The sequence below is a fragment of the Watersipora subatra genome, chromosome 4, assembly GCF_963576615.1.
Source record: "Watersipora subatra chromosome 4, tzWatSuba1.1, whole genome shotgun sequence".
Taxonomy (NCBI): Eukaryota; Metazoa; Bryozoa; class Gymnolaemata; order Cheilostomatida; family Watersiporidae; genus Watersipora; species Watersipora subatra.
In genome coordinates this window covers 40,264,965-40,290,208 of record NC_088711.1, presented here as the reverse complement: position 1 = coordinate 40,290,208, position 25,244 = coordinate 40,264,965, and the positions used below count along the sequence as shown (strand labels likewise).

The following is a 25,244-nucleotide window of genomic DNA, read 5'->3' as shown; positions in this document are numbered from 1 at the left end:
GCGCTTATAATGATCTAAGGTCACAGATTTTTACAAGATTACGTAATACTATGTATCATTCATTAAGGATTAGGTTTAATTGGTTGTTAACTCTATGGAGCAGAGGCTAGCAGCGCCTACATCTCATCTATGATTACACTAGACTAACTTTTATTGATTTATCTGTTCTATATAGCACACTGTAGTGGCCTCCTTCTATTACTTCTCATTTATACGCTGCACGGCTTCCATTTTGCTCATTTGGCAAGTTGCTCTTACTCCCTCATTTGTATATTCACGAAGAAGATAAGTAAGGAGGGGTCTAATACCATTTCGTACAACGGCCGTCAGGAGTTGAACCACAACTATCTCTTTGTAAGTTATGCATTTGTGTTTGATGTACAATAGCCATATACCAGAGCCATCTGTTTGTTGCAAATTCTAGTGTACAAAATGATATTATACATGTGGAATAGGGTAGCTACCTTTGTACACAGGGTACACAGGCAGGTAGTCTTTTTTACTATAGTCCAGAAACCACGTTTCAATAAAACTTTCCAAAAAAGATGTCGGCATCAATTTTGTGCTCTATTATTCATACTTGTAAAAGCTAATTTAAAATTCTACAGCGTTGTTAATGAAAACATCACAGCTTGCAAAAACTTTGCGCTGACCACAATATTTCATGCCTTATTAGAGTGGGAGCGCCTAAATAAAATGTCAAAATGTTTATGACAAATATATAACTTGTGTGCGGGGAGTGGAATGGTTCGTCTTGGATAGTTGGTTAACATGATACATGTATGTTGGTTTGGTAGGTACCAATTCATTAGGTCATTTAGTATGATTGTTTTGCTGTTGTAGAAATATGTAGTTATTTATTTTACTAAAGTACTAAAAGAAACTAAAAGTAGGAAATATTTTTTATGGTCAGACTACATAATATAAAATAATTATGCCATTTTTTAAAGGTATGTGGAGACCAGATAACAGTAATATGCTGATGGTATAACTTGAAGCGAGTTTACCTATCGTCCGAAGTAATATTGGCACCTGGAGTTGTTGAGGTGCTAAAACTTTATCATGACAACTTTCTAAACATGAGGAGCCAAAATTTTACCGCTATTTAACCCATAAAAGGTGTCCTTGTGATTAACCAATTAACGACTTTTTGACTATGATTAGCCAATGAACAGCCTTCTAACATAGATTAGCCAATAAACGTCCTTCTGACTATGACTTCTAAAATTGTCTTCAATTCAAAGTGAAAACAGTAAAGAAATATGGTAGCAAAATTGAGGTAACGCATGAAAAGTATTATTTTTATTATTGTTGCATCATCTAGTTTAAAATTGAGCTTTGGTTGAAGATTTATCAAATATAATTTTGCTGTTTGTTTCACACTGGTTGAAATAAAAGCTCTTTCACAGCTTTAGCTTATTATCAGCTATAAGATATAATAACAACAGATAACAATAAAAGAATGTTAATAACCAAAATAATAAGTGTAATCGCAGTTACAAAAACAATGACAATAATAGCAGAAATGTTTAATAATAGCGCGAATAGGCTACTTATCAAAATGTTGTAAAGAAAACTGCCAGCTCCCTTTACTGCTTCGCAAGAATCAAAGCCACTGAGTGCAAGGCAATAAGATAGATATATATTTCACAAATATATATAAATACATGTAAGTCAGTATTTGCGCTTACAAGAGAACAACATGCGAAAGACTGTCAGCAATCTCTGATCTCTCGTCTTCTCTGGTTTCCTTACATACGAATCGCATTTTCTGTTGGTATCGCCTCATCGGTACCTCGGTCCTTTCTCGATCCTTTCTCAGCATCGGCTGCTATTACTCGGTCAGCCGAGTCCTCAAAGGCCACTATGTCCACGCGACTGTGCTTTCTATCAGGCCGAGGCTCTCTCGGTCAGCTCATCGGCCCTAGAGTTGTCTAGGCAGCGTGTAATAATAATATAGTAGCACAGCAAAGTAACGAAGTACACTTATTTTATTGTTATATGACTTGCCACACAGAGATGCGCTATATTATAACTCAACATAAGTCTTGTTAAAAGTACATATTATGTTATTGTAAACAGCATTTACGTTTCCTCATTAGCAAACATCCCATGAGATGCAATTTGTTAAACCGACACATTGCTATGCTGCAGTATTGAAAATGCATTAGCATCAGCCCACTTGAAGCAACAAGCTTTGAAAACAGCAATCATTGCTGCTTTCACACGCAAGCTAATTATTTACTACGCAATGCTGCCTCCGCTGCTGCTGCTAATGTTACTGTTGCTAGTGTTACGACTGTCTGTGTAATAGCTGTCCATGTTATAGCTGTCTGTGTTATAGCTGCCTGTGTTATAGCTGTCTGTGTTATAGCTGCCTGTGTTATAGCTGCCTGTGTTATAGCTGTCTGTGTTATAGCTGTCTGTGTTATAGCTGCCTGTGTTATATCTGTCTGTGTTATAGCTGCCTGTGTTATAGCTGTCTGTGTTATAGCTGCCTGTGTTATAGCTGCCTGTATTATAGCTGTCTGTGTTATAGCTGTATGATTCACATAATTAGTTGTTCTATCACGTACTCACCGGCTTGTCAATTTGTTCATTGTAAAAAGCATTCTAATTGAATGAGTACAAAGTAGATGTTGAGGAGATTTTTTTATATGCACTGGGTATGTATAAATGCACTGATATAGAGAGCATGCCATTGCTGCATGGCTGGATGGCTTGTCTCAAGTGGAATTGGAAAGTGTTCTTGCACGACCCTACAGAATTTAAGTTTATACAAGTAGCAGTTTTCTTTAGAACAAATGTAAAATTAATTAAACAAGGAATTGTGTTATTGAATCAAACTAGTAGTATTTTAATATTAAACTTTTTATGGCGTAAACTGGTTAAACATCGACACAGAACTTTCAAACCTAGAATATAGATGACAGAATGCTAAAGGAAAGCTGTAATAATGATGATGGAAACTGTAACAATGGTGATAGGAGCTGTAACAGTAGTGATAGAAGATGTAACAGTGGTGATAGGCACTGTAACAGTAGTGATAGGAGCTGTAACAGTGGTGAAAGGAACAGTAACTGTAGTGATAGGAACTGTAACAGTGGTGAAAGAAACTGTAACAGTGAAGATGGGAACTGTAACAGTGATGATGTGAACTGTAACAGTGATGATGGGAACAGTAACAGTGGTGATAGAAACTGCAACAGTGGTGATAGGTACTGTACCAGTGGTGATAGGAACTGTAACAGTGATGATGGGAACTGTAACAGTGGTGATAGGAGCTGTAACAGTGGTGAAAGGAACTGTAACAGTAGTAATAGGAGCTGAAACACTAGTGATGGTACTTTAGTACTAGTAGCCAACGGAGGGTTGACGTTTTAGTTTTACATGTTTACGTAAGACTGTCACAATAAACATCAGCTGTTGTAAAAGGCTGTAATAGTTGTTAGTCCAGAGGATTGCAGACTATCAACTTATGAACAGTTTAAACTCTCTGAACCAAGCTGTCATGGTGACTCATCAACCTTCTCTTAGTCACTACCAAGCTCTAACTCACAAAGTAAATAAATCAATACGCATGACTTGCCATAGATCAATATCTACCGATTGGGTAATCATCTATTGTAAGAGAAAGTGCAGTTTGTATGACTAAGCCAAAGGTGGTAACCACAAGTACATTTTACACAATCAACTTGACATAGCGGAATGAACAAGGAATAACGCTGTCTCTAGTGGCTGTCATAGAAGGCTGACTTTACTAAAATAAAGTGTTTCTTTTTTTAGTTCAAAACTTATTAATATAATATAAACATTGACTAATCATTTGGGTGTATAAAACGTTTTTAATTTATTGTTGCACAGTTTAGTTAGTTGTATAGTTGTATACGCAGTTTTAACGTAGTCTGTATTTAGGTTAATTAGAATCCGTCCCAGCAGTCTCTTAGTTTGGTCATCAAGATTTCAGTGAAAAGGCTATCCTTGGTTGTCAGAATACACAAACAGTGCATTTCTCAGAACTTTTTCAGTTGGTACTTTTACTTTACCCTTATATTGACATTGAATAACTACCATGAAAATAGATTTTCACTAAATTTCATTAGGATTTTTTAAGTAATTCTTTTGAGAAAAAGGCAAGAAAACTTAGCAGGTGGTTTAATTGTTTACCCAAGCAATTTGTGACAATATATGTACATGTGTATCTGATTTTGATATTAATCAAGAGAATTCAATGAACTTGATATTTCCATATTATGAACAAGCCAGACCACTAACAGACAGATACAGTGACACCTTAACGCTAACGATTGTAGAATGTGTGGTCGTTAAAAAACCAACATCGTCTGCTTATAGACAGTTCCCTTTAAGAAATCGTTTGAACACAGCATCTAGCAGTAGCAATTGCTATAAATGCAGCTGGTAGACTTGAAATTAAAGGAGCGTTTACACCAAAACGATTTGTCGCAGTTTTGTTTCTGCTGATAGAGTTAGAGTTGGAATGGCTTCTAGTCGGTTTTCGATTTTTATAAAAACTTTACATCAAATCAACTCAAACTCTGACTATATGAACTAGATCAACTTTTTTAGCCGATGAAATACAGCATCGATAACTGGTTCATTTGCTTGTATTTTCGACGCTATTAAAGTTACGATGTGTGATCGATCAATTACATGTTGTACTCTGCCAACGACGCCCGTCAATACGAACAAACAGAGTATGCAGCATTTCACCGATCTTGTGTCACCGACTGGGACAAGGCAGTTTTACAATCGTTATTTGTTTTAAGCCGAGGAAACTTTGTCAGCATGGAAGCAGCTCTAATAGATCAGCCTGATGTAAACGCACTTTTAATGTTTACTGAGGCAATTTCTACAGTACGAAACGTGATGCTGTAAAGTCCTTTACGGAATCACCTGTTGCCAACAAGCCTTGAAACCAGAACAGCCGGGAGAGAAGCGTTTAATTGAAATGAGCTCTTCAGTCAACACACCATTGAAGCACTAATTAACAAACAACAGAAACGTGTGCTTATCCCACCGCAGGCATAAAATCTTAACATCTCTAGCCGTTTGTTTAGTTTCATAGCTATAGATACTCTAAGCTCTTCTATTCCTTTAGCAAGAGAAGCTTTGAGCAGAAAAACCGTTTCATTTGCACAGCTTGGGCTAGTTTACAGTGTAAAAGGCTGATGCCTTCAACACGAGTATAGATTTCTGCAGATTGTATCTGGAGGGGAGCGAATCTAAGCTAATCAATAGGCTGTTTACTAAGGAAAGCTCAGCTCTCCTCTCTCATCTAATTAGTCTGAATAACAACTTTTCTTCAGTTAGCTTTTTCGTCTTTTGCAAAAGCAGAAGATTTTATGCACGGGTGATCTACAAAATGCAAATTTATGATTCTATGTATTACTAAGCTTCCATAGAGCGATAACCAAGTGACATACCCGCATATGACGGTGCTATGTCATCATGGAAACAGCAGTGTCACTCTCTTTCTGTCGTGATTCAGTGTCCCTGATTCTCTTTGGAAGAGAAACATTCATAGAATGCGCCACCTTTGTGTCATGGAAAGGGCATAAAAATGGCGCATTTTGGAAGTTTTGGTCAAAATCACGAAATATATGAAAAAGGAAAAAATATTCGTTCGAAACTCACAGAATTGTCAAAGCTGTGCATGCACACCGAAATCGTCAATGAAACGCCTTTAATTGGCTAAACAAATTATTTGTGAGCACGATTTTAGTGATTTGTTTAGTCCGAGACACATAAAAACACGCAAGAAAAATTCTAACGTAAGTCAACATAGCAAATACGATGAAATTAATTAGATTGCGCTAAAGATGGTACAATTTTTAATCAGTTGCATTGTGTTCACTATGTTTAATTGCGTTGGTAATTTTCTTGCATGCCCTTATATGAGTCTCAGAATATACAAATCGTGAAAGCTGCTAAAATAGCGCTTGCCAATAATCTTTTTTCAGCCAATGGAAAGCGTTTCATTGACGATTTTGGTGTGCATGCACAGCTTTAACAATTCTGTGAGTTTCGGACAAAAATTTGTATGTTTTTCGTACATTTCGTGATTTCGACTGAAACGTCCAAAATTTACGGCGTGTGTGGCCATACCTTTATGTGAGTCGATGTATTCTTTACATTTATAATAATATTTTCACCGACAGCGTTTGAGGGTATTTTAGGGATTATTGTTTATTAATTATTAGTTATCAATAATAAGCATGACAGCGACCTTATCAGACACTCAAACGAGTCGTTCTTGTTAATAACAGAATGAGCCAATGAGAGGCAAGCGATGAAAATAACTGGATCGTAGTATTTTTTCCAATGAAGCCATGCAATACTATTTAGATGATTCCTGTCTATTTTTAGTTCGCATAAAAGTTACCTTAATTGCGAGCTTATCATTTCCAGTGACCTTTAGTAACGGAAAAAACATGGTCATTGGTAACAAAATAAGCCAAGAAGATGCAAGTAAGGCAAAATTGTTTAGAACGCACATCAACACGCTGAACTAAGTGCAGATTCTTCCGGAAGCCTATTCGTTACATATTGGTATTATCACTACATTAATTATACCGAGTATATTGGTACATTGGATCGTAGTACATCGACACATTGGTAGATAGTGTACCAGTACATTGGTATGTAGTGCGTCGGTACATCAGTGCAGGGTATATCGGTACATCAGTACAGTGCACACCAATGAATTGGTATGTAGTACATTGGTACATTAGTCCATATTACATTGGTACACTGGTACATCGGTACATAGTAGGGATGGACGATGAATACTGATATGCTTATATCGTATCTTTGGGAGTTGTTTTCTCGATATATCGAGTTATCGATAACTACTGGATATTGGTGAGGCAATTGACTACCTACCGAAATAAAATAACAATCGACCTATCGGTCAAATAAAACATCGAGTTGATAGAAAAGAATTTAAAAAATCTCAATCATTATCAAGGGAACAAGGATTGTCATGGCATAAGATCTACTGAAATGATAAGATTGTGCGTGTGCAAAAAGAGTGTTAAAAAGATTCAGTTGGGTGCTAAGGCTTCAGTCAGCATTTATTAGGATAAAGAAAATACCTTTGATTCAGCAACAAAACCACAGCCACAACAATCGTGATCTATGAATAAAAAGATGAACTGCAGATAAAAAACAATCTGCTGCAAAAAAAATTGACAAACAATATACATGTATTGAGGTGTGAGCTATCGATAAGACGAAGAAACTACCGGTAAGATCGATAACATGATAGGGCAGTTTCACTTCGATATATATGATCGAGAAGACAACTACCGAATATCGCTATCATTTATCGTTATCTTGTCCATCCCTGGTACATAATACAGCGGTACATTAGTATGTAGTACTTTGTACTGCCCATATGAGGGTGTAGTGTTAGCATCTGAAAAATTTCCCCATGCCAGAAAACATTTGAGGATACCTATTCAATGAACCTTTTCACTTGAAGTTGCTAAGAATCTCCCGATGGGTTTGTCCAACAGCTAATGGTAAAGCACTAAAAGTCAGCTTTTGTTTTCCCACCAGCAATTGATACCGGTAACCATCTGCACTTGAGATGTTTTCGAGATGTTTTCAATCTATAAAGTGATCAAGACTTTCCTGATACACGAGTTAGCTCTATGTTCTAGCGACCTGGGTATATGATTCATTGTACTTATACCTTAGCATCATTGCAATGTGATTGCTTTTTATTGCTGACGATAAGATGTTGTTAGGTCAATCACACAGAGCAGTATCTGCAAAGGCTGGAAGTATCAGCAAAGATGTTTTCAAGGTTACAGTGGCAGGAGTCGAATATGGACATCATGACATGTGATGCATTCATTTGTCTCCTCTCCAACTTGACTATCTAAGAAGAAAACTTTCTCAAAAAATTGATTCAAATACTTTTACATTTTGCCTCAATAATGTGATAGATATTTCGAAAAGGTCAAGGTCAGAAAATCTCCAAAAGTCATTACAAATGCTAAATACAAGAGCAGATGATTCTCTTAGTAATTTTGGTATGATGATGTAAAACCAATGAGCGATGCAAGAAGTAAATAATTGAGAGGCTACCGTTGAATAAGCTATTCTACCTCCTGACAGCGTACAACTGCTTTTACCTTTTAAGTGATAACAATTTTCTGCTAAGATACTATTGAGCGTGCTTCGAACAGTTCAGCCTAAAGCCTGGTTCACACTATATCACATGAGGTCTGCGTTTTCCTTTCGGCATTCATCATCGATTATGTGAACCGTAAACCGATAGCATCGACGAGGCAATGCGGACACGTCGGGAAAGTTTGCAGCTCTCAAACTTTCCCGATATTTCGCCGAGCATCAACGACCGCCTTTCAAATATGAACCATCTCGGTGATAGTAATTCGTGGTCGCGGGTAGCGTGATTTATTTATTTCCATTTACGACCGTTGCTGCAGGACTATACGATTTGATTTCAGTCATGTGAAAACAAAAGAGGTTTCACCGAAAAAATTTAAAAAGCAAAATGAGAACACTACGTTGTTAAGTATTTGCTGATGCAAACACGGATTGGGTTGTGATAGTGTGAACATTGTTATCATCGACTATCACCGAAGTATTGTGGCATCAACGCTGAGATACGGCGATATAGTGTGAACCAGCCTTAAACAAGATGGCTAGCAAAACTCTAACTAAATTCTATTAGCAATTAATCATTAACCTAAACATGGGGCGTACAATCATGCCCCCCCCCCCCGCTCCCCAGTAACGGTTGCAGATTTTCGACTCTTGTAAAATTAACGTAAGAAATTTTATATCAAAAGTGAAAATATAAACCACTGATTACCATTTTTTAATAAAAAAATTCATAAAAAGATGGATTGAAAATTCCTTTTGTTTGCTATAAAGTGTTTTTGTTTTTTATTACTTTTGCTAGTACGCTGTCAGACCTGTGAGAGACCACCATGTGTAATCACTATCTGCACAATTTTCCCACAATGCAGTGGCTCAGTGGCGCCGGTTAGTAGTCTGTCTGAATGCTAAGTGTAATATCAAAGACCGACTTCGGACAGCTTTGAACAGATGAACACGAGTAAAGTTTCCTAAATTCGATAGAAAGTAAATTGCTTGAATATGTGGATTATTAGCATTAAGCATAAATCAGAAACGAGCTACCAATGACTTACAACAGCTTACCATGTACTGAATACAAACTTTAATGATCTATTGAACCTCAGCAACTATTTAGTCGTTATCTCCCCATGACCAACAAACTAGCTTTTAAAGGTTTCCCACAAGTTGGTCAAATGCGAAAAGACTGCCAAAAGATGAGTAAAAGATGGAGGATGTTTCCTCTTATCAACGACTAATTGCCTAGCCATAAGCCATTAGCTAAGAGCTCGTCTCAATTATCTCATGGACGCCTCTTAGTCACCATGCGATAGGATCGGTGCAGCTAGGCTATGAGTAAACTATTGAATAGGCACGCGTGTGCGGCTATGTTTCTGACAAACACAACTTTCAGAGCAGCTGCGCTCTGTATTGATTTACTCCAGGTAGTAGTTGACTTATTGCATTTATGTTAATCAACTACAATTGTTCATAAGAAGCATTTAAGAAAGACCTCCTCCTGATATGCATACGGTAGAGGCTCTCTCTAACATAAACCTCCTTTTACGCAAATCCCACCTAGTGTGAAGAATTTTCCGACGTAAAGTTTTTTCCTTTGCAAGAACTTTTTCCTTTGTAAGAAATTTCATATAATGTAAGGCATCGTCAATGCAAGGTTCTTATGTTGAATATAAATAGTGAGAACGCAATAGATAGCTTTAAAAACAACATTTTCTTTCTCGCCTCACTTAGGAAAGAAGCGACGTATTAGGATATCTTATTATACATGTGTATAGTCGTACCCTGGCAGTTTAGTGTGCCGTGGGAGATCGTTAGATGCGTGATAAATGGCAGAGAAGTAGCTACACAACTATTCATTGTTTTGCTTTATTTAAGACATGCAATATTTCTATATTTTTCTTCTGTAGCATAGGCCTTGGTGTTTAGAAAAAGGTGAACAAATCGATTTAAATTGACATTGCAGGTGTGTGCTCCCCTTGACTTAACGTAAAACTATACTAACCATGAACTTTAAACCAAAAGAAATGGAAAAGAAAAAGAGAAAATTAAACTGTAGATATAACCGACAATATCACATTTACTGTAGTCATTCAATTAAAAAGTCAAGTTTAGATTTTCCTATTTGAAGGGATAAAGAGGTGAGTTTAGGAAGATCCTGGAATGGATTAAAGATGTGGTTGCGTCAAACTTGAGTTGATTTTAAGAGAAATCATTTTCTTTTGTCTATTTAAATGTATTTTGCTGTTCATATAACGTCAATGTTCCTGGAATGACATGTTTACCCGTTGTATGAGCGTCTGCTGCAGGATACATGTAGTGCCAGCCTGATATCCAGTATTTTCTAATACCATGTTACAATTGGTCTGCTCCATAGCCAAACTATTATATGGCTGTTGGTTTTATTTCAGGAGCCAAAGTATTTTAGTCATTAGAATTTCGTAAAAAGTAAAAATACTTATAATAAAACCACTGAACAACATTTATTGTTATAGAATTAGTTGAAATTTTACTACCTGTTATCAAAAGGCCTATACTACTACCCTAGGACATTTATGTATTCGGCTTATCTAACTTTTGCATTTTCGCAGAGTCATCTTCTCGCGAAAACTTCATGAGCGAAACTAAACTATCATAACGAACGAGCGAAATCGCGGAATTATATAGCTTTGTTTATTGATAGTCCAAGAAACAAATGGCAGCAAGCGATCAAATTGAATTATCGATCTCGGCCACACAATTCTACCTGCGGTTCGCAATTACAAACTAGTTCCGAATTGAAAAAACTTTGCTTACCGGTGAACCGAACCTGAAAAATCTAATTATGTTTGTTCCACTGCATTTATTTTCACATCACTATATTTTCGCACTCATCAGAGCTGCGAAATTAAGTTGCAGCGAAATTTTACTCTGTATGCTACTCACAAAACTAAATACTAGCGAAATACAAGTGTCCTAGGGTAAGTCATTAAAAGATACCCAAAAGGATAAAACTTAACACTGATCAGTTTCTTCTAAATACTGACCTATTTAAACTCAATGCTGGCGGCATACTTACACTCTTCTTGACCTACTCAAAATTAATGTTGACTTATTAAGGCTGACCTGCTTTAACTCAATGCTAAAATTATTTCAATTCAAATTAAATAACCAAACTGTCTAAACTTATTGTTGACCTTTTTAAAATCAGTTCAAACTCAAAATTTAGACAGTTTTAATATTTAAACTCAGAGTTCTGCTGTGAACTGATACCTTATTTATACCTAATGCTGGCCTTTTTAAACCTAATTGTAGCCTACAATCTCAATGCTGACTAGAGGTGGAACGAGACAGGTTTTTTAAGCTCGAGACGAGACTCGAGACACTGTCTTGTAAAAATTCGAGACTCGAGACACGAGACAGTAAAATAATGAGCATTTTGTGATGATTTCACTACACAAGTACTAGCTACTTGGTATATATAAAATTAATCAAACTCTTTTTAAATTGAATTTTCACCTGGTGTAAACGATTTAAATACAACATTTTAATAGTGATATGCATGTAGTTTTTGTAAACAAAAGTGACACAAACAGCTCTAAAATACCGAAGTTATATATTCTAAGAATTTTGAGCTTGATTGATCATAATTATTATAAACATATTGCTTTGTACATGTATATTTTTACCATCTATTGAATAGTTCTTACTTTTTAATGTAATGAAACCGATAGCCGTCGCTCTACAAAGAAATACCGCAACTAAAAGAACACACAATAACACTTTCATTCTTATCGTTTCATTAATGTTAAGTTTTGTTTGTGTATTAGCTGTAGTATGTGAATTATATTTAAATTGTACTCATGAAATTATATTAATTACTGTAAACATGCACATGTATATTCTTATATTGAACTAACAAAACGTCATTGTTAACCGAACACGGACTATGGTCGACACGGCCTTTCGTTCGTTTCTCCGTGTCCGGGCAAGTTTTACCCGCGATTGTTAGTATATACGTAAAAGAGGCCCGAATTTTATGAAGGGCAGCTGGCGTTTAGACACGATACGATAAATACAGACATTTTACCCGCAAAAGACTTATTTATTAAATTGGATTATCCGAAGAGTAATTAGATACGACCTGGTATCTGTTTTAAGGACACAGAACCGAACTAAAAAATAACAGGGCCGTTGTCTGGACTACATGATTAGACTCAGTTGCCAACATAATCAGTAGCAGCAGGTAGTAACGGACCGGGTATAACTTTAAAAGCAGTTGCCCGCAATCCATTACAATATATAGAGTTGTTGCTACCGCAAGAAGCCATGTTTTAACAACCGTGCGCAGGCGCTTTAGTTCTATTTCCTGTCTCGAGTTTGGCAATAGTTAAGTCGAGACCGATACGAGACAGGTCGATACTCGAGACGTCTCGTGTCTCGTTCCACCTCTAATGCTGACCTAAATAAACTAAATGCTGACCTAATTAAACTAAATGCTGACCTAAGTGAACTAAATGCTGACCTAGATAAATTCAATGCTGATCTAAATAACCTCAACGCTGACTTACAAAACTCAATTCTGACTCAAGTTACCTAATGCTGAGAAATGTCTATAGATTTAAAGCAGGCCTATTTTAGCTGGTGTTGACCTATCTATGCTCAATATTAACCTATATATTGTTGATCTAGTTACACCTGATATTGTTCTAATAGGTAAAATGCTGACTTGTACTCTCAATCAAGGTTAATAAGTTGACTACTAACACTCAATAAGGATCATGTTAAAGCTTATTAGACCTGCTTAAACTCCACTGAACTGTTGACTTGTTATACATGTACTACAAACTGGTTCAACTTAATCCATCACTCATAATATGGATGAATCATTAGCAATTACCAACTTCATAAAGTTCAAGATGCATTAGTGTGAGGAAACTAATATGCAGACAATGATATCTGTGACATGGATTGCTTGCTGTGACACAGAGTGCTTGCTGTGACGTGCTTGATTACAAATGCTGAGCAACTGACGCACAAGTGCATGGTTTCATTAAAGATGCAAGTCAAATTTTTAAAGGAAACTCAAGACACCCTAAACGAAATTTCATTCTAGGTGGCTTACAATATTTTCTGCATTGTGATCGAGTAATTCAAACAGACAACTCCCAAGCACTGAATAAATATTTGCAGCTGTTGCTGCACTGCCTGCAAATAAGCGTGATCGTTATATCCAGGGACCAACTAGTTTATAGCCGCAACTAACTTGTCATAAAACTGCTGAAGCAATCCTTCATGATGGGCTAGCAGTTTATTCTGCAATTAACATGCAAATGCTTGCAGTAATACTTGCTAGAGGGTAAAGAGATCCAAACTTTCTAGATTCTGTTGGAAAACATATTTTGTTTTAAGATCATTAGAGTTATAGCTTTTCAAACTGAACAAAACACAAAATTAATTTTATGACATCATAGACGGGCCTCTAAGATTGTTACTATAATGATAAGAGTCTTGTCCCTTCGTCTGTGCTAAGTCATAGTTGGAAGTTGGTAAAAAATATTGCATCTTACAGGATTTGAACTCGCACTAATAATTTACATGCTGACTGAGTATTGTTGATAGAATCTGAATACCTGGGTTTGATTTCCGTGCGGTGCATTGTTTTTTCCTAAAGCTTTTAGAGTAACTTTGGACAGACGTACACGGCTTTTATTATAGTAAAGATTTACCATTTTTAATAACCCCTATTTAAAGTTATGTATTACAGTGTTTGACTTTCAATCAAATAAAGGAGTTGAATATTGTTGGAGATAGAATAAATGTAATAAACTGAGCTGAAGGCACTTGCATAACTGCAGACAGTGACAGCCATTAAAGCTGGGATTGAATCTGAGAATCAGGTACACAGAACTATGAAATTGATTTTAAGGTACAATCCTGAGAAATCATATAATGCCTGATCAATTCAGTCTTTTTTTTCATTTCTCCACCTAAGACAAACTGTGAAATGTCGATGTCTATGCAATAAAGTAAAAGTATTATATACCCGCAAAATATCCTATGAAGTGAAAAGTGTTTGACTCAGGTATATCAACTCCAAATTAGTTAACATGAAATTGTGTCATAGTAGCCTCCCAGGTGAGCAAACAGTTGAGGACTTACATATCTTGTCTTTTTTCAGGGTAGTTAGTTTCCGTTTAAACCATAACTGCCACGTACAACTTTTATCATATTATTTTTAAGTAAATCAGACATGCTGATTCAGAGTTTGTACTCAAAATAAAAATTGGTCCACTAACTTTCAGAGGAATGAAGGTTTTTTTACAGCATTTTAATATTCGTCTCGAAAACAATACGATCGGCACAACAAGCTCCGCCCATAAATATATGACGTATGCTAGCTTTTTAGGAACGAAAATTGGGATGTTTATTCCGATTTAGAATGATAGAGATGGGTGCCATAAAACCCATTATTATCTAAATTCAGCCTTCAAAATGATCTCAGTCTTTTCTGAAAGGTAGATAAGCTATTTATAACTGCATATTTGGAAATGAGCTCAAAAAATCGCAATAACAATGCTAGCTTGTGACAAAATTGCAGTTTTTTGAGCTCATTTTTCTCGGCATTCAGCCGATTAAACATCCTGTAACAAGCTACGAGCAATGTTAAATAGTTCATCTACCTTTCATAAAACACTGAGATTTTTTGAAGGCTGAATTTAAACAATGGGTTTTAAGACATCCATCTCTATTATTCTAAATGGGTCTAAACATCCCTAACTTCCGTTCCTAAAAGCTAGCATTCGTCACATATTTATGGGCGGAGCTTGCTGTGTCGATTGGGTTGTTTTCGAGACGGATATTGAAACGCTTTAAAAAAGCCTTCATGACTTTGAAAGTTAGTGGACCAATCTTTGTTTTGTCTTAACGATAAAAGTTTTATCTTAACGATAAAAGTCGGACATGGCAGTTATGGTTCAAGTTACAGAACCACTGGTCAAACTGCGGGTATTCTGTTATGGATTCTAAGTAATTTGAAAGGATATTACTAAAGGATTAAGATGATTGTAACATTTTCATGTATAAAACTGACTACAAACAATTGACCTAATGTTTTGGAGACTTGTTTTAATATTATCAAAGCAAAAAAGGTTATAAAGAGACATGGCTGCGGGTAAGCATGGCAGGCCTATTTCAAACATTTTATAAAAATAGGGAAACGAATCCAAATTTAGCTTTACGGTAAAGAGAAAATAGGTAAGCGTATTTCCTTATTACAACTTGTAAAATTCTTGTACCATGTTTGAGACAAAACAACATAAGTAACTGATGGTTGTTATAGTTTTGCTTGTTTCAATATCTTTACCATGACTCTAATCATATTAATGAAAGCTCATTGTGACATACAACAGGACAGATGTTCAACCAACCAAATGGTGGGGTTTTAAAATAGCTTTATTTATTGATTTGCATCTTGAGGCATCAAATCCGTATTGATTTGCAAGCTGAAGATAAGTTTTGATTTGACTGTAGGTATTGGTGAACAAAAAAATTTTACCAATGAGTCCAAGCTCTTGTTGGACTTCTCCCAATCACAAACGTATTTGACCTATCGGTTGCATGATGTATGTATTTCATAACTTGAAAGGCATTTAACTCATTCGCACCTAGGCGCGAGTTGACTCGCCTATTTATAACGTTGCTAGGCACCCATCGCGAGTTAACTGGCGTCTGAAATTTACCAACTCCTTGCATCGTTATTTTTAAATTATAAAAGAATAATTTAGATTAGTTAGAAAGAAAACATTCTGGCCAATCAGACAAACTTTAAAATATGTCTCTATGACATCTCTGGCAAAAGTTACAACCAAATTAGTACACCCATCTCAATATCTACCAAAACCGGAAATCATCATGGGGACTTGAAATTTTATCGTTCACGATAGTTTTTTCAACTCCACATGTAAATATGCAGATTCAGAAGTGGTAAGACATTGAAAGACTGCATAAATCAAATTAAAACCTTATTTTTAACGTTTCAAAGTTTATATTAACTTTTTATTTTGCCAATTTGAATCGTTATGCTCGAATAAAAATGCACTCTTCAGGCTGCCAGCCATAGTCAGACTAACGTTATATTTCAGTTTCGATAGGATCATATTGATTCTTAGAGCTGTCTATGAAGTCTGAAAAGTCAAGAACAGTGTTATTGAACATATTTATATTATTTGAAACTATTTAACGATGTTTTATTTGAGTTATATTGGCATATAAATTTGCTATGCTTTTGTTTGAAGGATGATACTCGTGAGGAAAAGTTCAAAGTTGGAGTTTCATGATTTTCATGCTTATGACCACGGGCTAGCCGGGTCACGAACTCAAGGATTTTCGCCACGCTCATACAAAACAAAAACAACAGGGTAGACACACTTTTCGCGGTCTTCCGCACGAATATTCAGAAATACTAACAGATGTCAATTCTATCGGCCAAACACAACCTACTAATGGATGAACAACCTATTAATGTATCCGAATACCTCATATAAAATAAGCCAACCAGGTTACATAAAGGTTAATACCCACTTTATCTCTGGAAATATGCCTGCCCGCGGTTTTTGGCCAAGATTAACCAGGGTTCATCATACACCAAAATGTCTCTTACGGGTTCTGGAGGTAGTCCGTTATTTAATATTATCGGGTGGGTCCATTGTCCCCGTACCAAAACTTAAACTATTTTTAAGCCAACCAAATTCACGCGTTGAATAAATCATGAGCACGTAAATGAACTACCACTCCACTACTACAACTAGCGCGTAGGTACCGTATTGTATGGCGTTGTGATTAGCTTACATTGTGGCTTCTATTCGGGACAGGGTGTTTATATGGACGCCCGAACTTAATAAACAGAACGGGGTCCCTCCGGAACCCGTAATAGACATTTTGGTGTATGATGAACCCTGGTTAATCTTGGCCAAAAACCGCGGGCAGGCATATTTCCAGAGATAAAGTGGGTATTAACCTTTATGTAACCTGGTTGGCTTATTTTATATGAGGTATTCGGATACATTAATAGGTTGCTCATCCATTAGTAGGTTGTGTTTGGCCGATAGAATTGACATATGTTAGTATTTTTGAATATTCGTGCGGAAGACCGCGAAAAGTGTGTCTACCCTGTTGTTTTTGTTTTGTATGAGCGTGGCAAAAATCCTTGAGTTCGTGACCCGGCTAGCCCGTGCTTATGACTAACTGCATATGTATAAATAATATTCATAACTATGTATTGTATGTAATAAGTTATTTCAGTCCAACTTTGTATATTTTGCAACTTTTATGGTGCAAATCTAACTTTGTTTTAGGGTATGACAATTTTTTCAAATATTGGAAATTTCCTGAAACTACCTTCTTTGAGGCACGGATCTACATAAAAGGGATATGAGTTGTCTATATGAATATAATATAATTTGAAAGAAGAGACTTGGCTGGTTCTTGTGAAATTTGAATGAGTAAATTATCTCAAGCATGTCTCCTTTAGTAGTACAGTGCACCCTTGAGATACGATTACCCTGATATACGATTTGTTCACCTTACGAAGTCAAACATTGCGATATCTTCACCTCGCTATACGAATTTTATTTCACCATACGATTTTGAGAAAAGTTTCGCCCGAGTTAAAATTTGGTGGTCGGTGTGCTCATAACGCACGCCAAAATAAAAAAGCCACCGAAATATAGTTTGCCGAAAACATTTTCAGAACGTTTAGAAGAGACACGATGATCGACTTCTCTCATGTCAGCATTCCGCGTAGAAGATTTCGTGTAAAATACACAAGCGAGAGCAAATATTCATTTGTAGCGTTATTATATATTTTACTATAAACTTTTAAGTCAACATTCGTATATAACTACAAGTACCTACATTTAATTCGTTAGCTATGAAATCTGAGACCGATACAAACGTTACAAAACGAAGGAAAAATGATTTCTATGTCAACAAAGTTGGATGTCGTAAATAAGAAAGCACCCGTATTATTAACATTGTCAAGGAATATGATCGCAACCAATCAGCATTTGCAATTATTATTAAAACAATAACTCCATTAAAGCAATCACAATTAAGAGCTTCCGGCTGAAGATTTGAAGGAGCTAGGTCATGCACACGATCAGCATTCAAAAGGAGCAACCATTTAGTAAAGGCGAGGAAGTAGAAGATACAGAAAACCCCACATTGACAGAAATATTTCAAGTGTTTAATTTGCTGATGTGGACTGGTACATTAAAACAATGCATGTATAATATATATTATTTATCTCTTGTGTGGCATGTTTTTCATATTTTATTTGTTTCCTTTCGATTTTGTTTTTTCTTGTTTAACTATGTCTTTGCAGGTGGGCTTGTTATCTCCTACGTGAATACAATTCATCGTATGTATGTAACTCATATAATTAACTACTCAAGATAGTTAACGCATTTACATTACTTTCTGAAACTTGTTAAAGCCCTTTCCTCTAGGGTACAAATACGTACAAACCTTTTACATATGGTTACATTGATTCTTGTGCACATACCATACTAGAAAAACGACTGTAGCACCTTCCCTGGATCCTCCTACAAGCTTTAGCTAGCTAGCTAGCAGTTTTCTGCATTGCACCAGCATTTTTTATTTTAAACCAGAAGAAAAATTGGACAGGACTAGACAACCTTTTTTAGCCTGCTAAAAATTTCATTTTATTACGTATTAATCTTCAAGTGTACAGCAACATAATTAGGATTGATACCTATTTGCCTCCTCTCTGCTTTATTCGCCACAATATTCCAGCTAAAGTCAGGTTACTCCAAAGGTATGTACGTCCTGTATAGTAAATAAAATTTCATTTTTCTTTTCGGTAGCCATTAAATGGTCAGGTGTGTGAGAGACCGCTTTCGATAACTGCATCGCTCGGCCTAATTGAATTCTGGTTGAAAAAGGTTTCAACCAGACACACTAAATTTTATAATAAAAGTGAAGACAGAAACTTATGAAGGATAAAATTTCGTGATAACAGTTGAAATTCATTAAAATAGTTCAAAATACATACTAAAACTTGGTTTTAAGGGTGAGTTTGGCAAGCTAAACTTATTTGAAGTGAATTCAACGTTTATGTTATGCGTACCTTTTGAAGGTAAGAACTTGTTACCGTACGATCTGCATTTGGTAAACAGATTACAATTTTACAGTATTGCAGATTATAATCACTAGGTGCACTTAATACAATGCAGCTACTGCAGGTAACTATAGTTACTAAAGTTAACATACTATTTTGTCACTAATTTTCAATATGTACAGCATTTTTATAAAATTTTGGACGATATTTACCTTCTTTTTTTCATTGTATAATTACAATGGTTTCTATACCCCGACATACGATTTTTTCGCCATACGATGCTAGCCTTGGAAGGGATTAACATCGTATCTCGAGGGTGAACTGTAATTTGAATTACGACAACTTTCTGAAAAATTAGCGGTATCGCTTAGAAATTAGTCAGGTGCGAATGAGTTAATAAACAAACAGTTAAAAATGAATTTACGCAAGATTTTAGCATCTCATCAGAAAGTATCAGTATTGTTCTGTCATTTGCGATTGTTTTTTTATGTTTGAGATGGTATGACTGTCAAGAAGTTTCAAGATCGAAATCGACAAAACTTGGTTGCGGTGAAATGTTCAAAAGAAAAAGACGTGTAAAATAATATTCCTAGTTGTTATTGTTGATATCGGCTATTGCTTTCAAGTTGCAAAGTTATGTGTCGGTACTGCCAGTAACTATTATAGATGTCCTAATCACACTTTCGTTTGATCTGAGCATTTAAACCTCAAGCAAATATTGTCAAATTTTATCTTGAAACATCCTGGCAGTCAGACCACCTCAAACAAACAACAATTGCAAATGACAGCGAAATACCGGTTTCGTGTAAGTTCATCTTCAATGTGGGAGTAATCTTGTTACACTATGAAAGATTGTGGAAAGCGATAGAAACTAAAAACACACTATGTATCAATAGTCAAACAGAGAAATGTTTATGTTGTTGTACTGTTCAGATAGGTGAGGCAGAGAAATAGACACCGCTCTTGTAAATAAACAGCGTTGTTCAGACACACCTGAATTAGCGTAGAAGAGTTTCTTCAATTCAATCAATTAATGTTTTACAGGAAACATGAAGTTGCAAAAAGTTGGAAGGCAGCCCCGAGATATGCCGGAGATTAGCTCGAACAAGTTGATCTTGTTGCTTTCCGACAATTTCAACTCACCAGGAACTCTTGTTCGGTGGGATTACTACAGGAAGCAGTCAATAGTACCTTTATGTGCGAGTGTATGGCGACACATTGAGGCCAACCGCTACCAGCTTATTGACTTTAACGAACTCACACCAGGAGTAATTGACTTTCAAACGACAGATATAGATGAAGAAGAACAAATAGAAGTGCAGTCTGGAGACATAATTGGAGTTTTCTACTCCCGATACAGCATTAGTGGAGCTGTAGCGATGAGCAGTGATGCAAATGAAGTCGCAAAAGACACCAATGGAAATCTACACAGAATTGTTGAGGTCGACATATTCGAAGAAGATCTTTCGCCAGGAGATATAATTGACCTTGATAATCTACCTCACAAGTTCTCTAACTCAGCGCTTGCTTTGCAAGCGAACATAAAAGTTTGTGAAAAAGTTTAGAAAGTTATGGCTGGCAATTGCTCACCGCTCAACTTTCCAGTCACAGCTCCAATAATAACTTGTCATGCTTCACTTTCCACTGATACTTTTTCCATTAACAATTTACTCTTGTGCAAAGCAGGAACTCTGAAGTTGTCATATATACAGCAAAATGCAACAAAGAGGCCGAAGTTTTTTAAAGGAGTAGATATAATATATTGCCGCCTATTAATTATTTACTGTATGTTCCCAAAATATATCCATGCACAACTATTCTTAAAAGCAGTTTTTTCAAAACAAAGCATGTTATGAAGAATATAGCCTCTATTTGCCAGTTGTTACATTAGCTGTTTGTGAGGGTTCGACAATTCAGTTACATTAAATACATTGAATATAAATTCAAATGTAAATGAGAGCTTGAAAGGTCGGAGAAGGTCAGAGTTGAGCAATGATATCTGTCAGTTTTGATGAGAAACAATGTCCACTTTTACAACCATGCATCCGATAAAATCATCAGTGAAGCGCTATTAAATAGTAATGCGTTAAGTAAACACAACTGTTTGCATTGGCCAATAAAAATCAACTGCGCCTTTGTTACTCAAGGACAGGAACATGCGGCAACAAAAGCGCCCATATGACAAATGAGTGTTGAAAACACAGTTGAAGCCGATTCCATACTCCTAACATCGTTACTTGTTTGGAGTTCTTCATATGAAAAACTTCGTAAGTGTAGGCAATCTATGCCTTAAAACAAGCCTAATGTCTAGGCAATCTATGCTTTAAACTGCATGGTCATATGCGTAAAACCTACCCAGTGTCCCATAGCTCGTCAACAGCCCAGTGACTCTACCACCTACTAGAATATTGTTGCGCTTGAATTACTGTATACAATTGAGTCTAGACTTGTTATCTAAAGGTGTAAAACAACAAAATCAGACATTTTTGATGCTATCACACATCTTTGCACTTTGACATGTTGCTTGCTGATGTTATCAAAGCGATGTTAAGTTTTGAAACAAAGGTTTTGATCAACTCCTAGCAATGCCAATTCTTTCATTTTAAACTATCTGTGCAAGCATCACAGTATCACAGGTTTACATGTACGTAGATACTCAGGTTGTTAATGTTAAACACTATCAGAGTAATAATAGCCCACACGGAGTCGACCTAGTGAAGCTGGGTCTTGTGAAGACATTCAAGAAGACATACCGTACTTTTCGGACTATTAGCCGCTACCTTTTTTGATGATTTGAGCCATGCGGCTTATATAAGAGTGCGGCTATTCTGTGACTTTTTCTTTCACTGCTAGGGCGCATTAACCGGAATCTTCGATTAGTGCACCTTTAACGGTGAAAGAACAAACGAAACAATGCCTAACGGTACTGTTCCGTTAGGCACTAGGTTAAAAAGCATCGGTTAATACGAAACAGTGCCGTTTTAAACAGCAAAGTTGATGCCGTGTTAAAAAGCACCCTCCTGAGTTCTGCGGCCTATGTATTGTTTTGTCGTTTTTGGAAAATAAAGCAGATGCGGCTTATGTGGGGGCGTGGTTTAGTCCGAAAAGTACGATATGTATATTTTGAATAGCTTTGGAGAACACTTTCTCACTATACCAGTCCCTAAAATCGTCTGGACGCAGATCGAGAAAGTGCAGCAAGCATGGTATCTATTTGTGCATGTGTACTGCAACCATGGCATAAATAGATGCCAGCGAGCCTAGCACTCTCCAACATCAGCCTGATATAGTCAAGTTGATATTAATCATTGCAGCAGCCCAGTGTCCTACAGGAAGTCCTGATTGACTTGGTGCTAGCATAATTCCAAGGTAGCCCCACGTTAATCAAGATTTCCTATGAAAACTACTATCCTGAAAGAAATGTAACTAATTCTCATTCCAGAGTGTTTTGCTATTATATTTCAATTGATAGCCAGTTAAACTGCCTCTGTCGCCTGATACCAATTTGTGCTTGAGAATTGCTCACCAAGGCACTTACTGATAACAAGGCACAGCTGCAGCCGAAAAGTCTAGTGAAGCAAGTAGCTTATAGCTAACATGAATCTGTTATGCCTGATAGCTGAAAACAACAAACTAACTCTATTAATGTATCAATACAATCAGAGGGTGCAAAACATCCGAGCTTCTAGAAAATTCAAGACAAACCAATTTCGATAGATCTAGAACTAGACTCTCCTTCAACTTTTACCACGACTAATGAGTTTTGAACATACTATTATATCATTACACATACAATTATATTACATGGCTAAAATAATACTGTTCAACCCCCACACAACACTGACAAGATCTTTGCCATGTAATTAAGGCGGGTAAGAAATTTGCATCTGTATCAAAGTGAATAACTTATGTATTGTAGGTGCTAAAAGCTTAACAATCCTATGGCAGCATCCCTTCATAATTACTTATAACAAATTAACCTTAATTTACCTTAATGGAAATCAAACAGGACCAAATGAAAACCATTTTTGGCTACCATCTTTTAACTGGAGCCAACACAGTATTGTTTGTTAGCTGTGATGATCCTAAAAATATTTGAAACCGATGTATTATGAGTCACATAGAAGCGGTCTAAAGAAAACTACAGTGCTAAAAGTAGATTTTTAAATGGAAAAATATTTGCTGATAAATCAAAAAGAAAGCTCTATCAATGACAATTCATGACAAATATACATTACATGCTGTATTTATTGATTTGGCAATGAAAACATAGTTGACATTGAGACCGACTTGAGGATGAACACCCAAGTTAAATTACTACAACTAGCAATGGCAATGAAATCGTGCAAATTCTGTTGTTTTTATATCTAATGGTTTTGTACACATTTTTTCAAGATAGACCAGATCAGTTAAGAAACAAACAACCTTACTACCAATAGAATTATCGAGAACATCGCTACTAAACCTAACTTTGTTATGCGCAATGTTTATCAAGTAAATGTCTTATGCACTACTTACTGTTATTGTAAGTCATATAGTACTATTGCAATAATTTAAATGTTAGAATATTCAATACTGTTCGAATTTTATTCTATTGCCATAAAATTTATATATCTTATAAGAGCACTTGGAAAATATCCAAGTTATGAAAGGTCAGTTAATGAAAACAGCCCAATATCATACAATTGTCACTTGCAGACTATTGCTTCAGCAGCTATGAACGAGCAATTTTCAGTGTTTCGCGCAAAAGCCAGTGAAACTACAGCAAATCAGAAACTAGATTTAATCTTGACATCACTAAGAATATGAAAAAGTTGATTCATTTTGCTGTTTTGCAACATCTGTAAGAGTGAACTCATCCTAGGTTATACCATGTCCCAAAATGCCTGAAGAAATCTGATAAGTATATAGCTCGAGATACATTAGAAGACGTCTCAGAACAAGCTTTTAGAAGCAACATACCAAAACCTGCACACGATTGTATCATATTAGTGGTCAGGACTATACAATGTAGCACAAAAACAAGTAACCAAGTAAACTTTCATCAAATTATGCAAGACGGCTTTGTCTAGTTACTACGAGGGCACTTGACCATACTACGCGTTAGTGGTACTAGTGTTTGTAGTATGCATAATAAATTAGCTTCACATTTGCTCAAAATATTTTCACATTATTATACGGTTCTGTAGCACAAACATAACCGCAAACATGTGCAGAACAAAACTATAATGACCACACATGAGCTCTGCGCAGTTTCTAATCAACTCTGGATTACAATAATATTACCGCAGCGCACTACAAAAGGATAAACACTTCCAGAGTATGATTACATAACTTACATTATTGCTAATGACTACTACGCAAAGTTCATCCTCGATGGTATTTTAAACACAAAGCCGGAAGTACAAGGATTAAAATGCAAGCACACCCACAAACAGCGCCGAATTCTAGTAGCAGCCGTAGCTAGCTACCGATGGAAAACTCTTTGTAATCATTTGAAATGCGCGCGCCACAAATTACCAGCCTGGCGATTGTTGTTATGAAAGCGTTGTTCATAGCAAACAATGAGAAAGCATCAACGCTTGTTGGACAACAGGCTAAGTCTTTTACCGGACAATTGGCGTCATGCCAATTTATGGATTAAGCGAGTGTTTATTGGTGAGATATTTACACAACGCGGAGCTTATGCCGCCAACCCCTAACAATTCATTGGTTAATGTTGTTGAGCTAGCCTTAGCAAAAGGCGGTAAAAATTTACGCTCATAGCACGCAGCGTTTGCGCGATGCCCGCTACGTGAACGGTCCATTTTGGCATTAACGCATCATACATTATAGTATGTTTGATACGATATACGACTTGACTTTTCTTTGTAATGCGGCTATGGACGGCGTACAACTCCCATCTTTCAACGTTCGTGCTTTTGAGTGCAGAGCAACACGCGCTTCCCGCGGAATTGTTAATTTGGCTCAAAACTTT

At 36.3% G+C, this 25,244-nt stretch overlaps 1 protein-coding gene across 1 annotated transcript; it reads left to right on the top strand.

Annotated features, from left to right (window-relative positions):
- The first annotated feature begins 215 nt into the window (after window positions 1-215).
- Window positions 216-21,082, top strand: LOC137394736 (uncharacterized). The gene is made up of 2 exons (XM_068081499.1): window positions 216-354; window positions 20,312-21,082. The coding sequence occupies exon 2, from the start codon at window positions 20,317-20,319 to the stop codon at window positions 20,830-20,832; it is 516 nt and encodes a 171-aa protein (XP_067937600.1). The 5' UTR covers window positions 216-354; window positions 20,312-20,316; the 3' UTR covers window positions 20,833-21,082.
- Window positions 21,083-25,244: the final 4,162 nt, after the last annotated feature.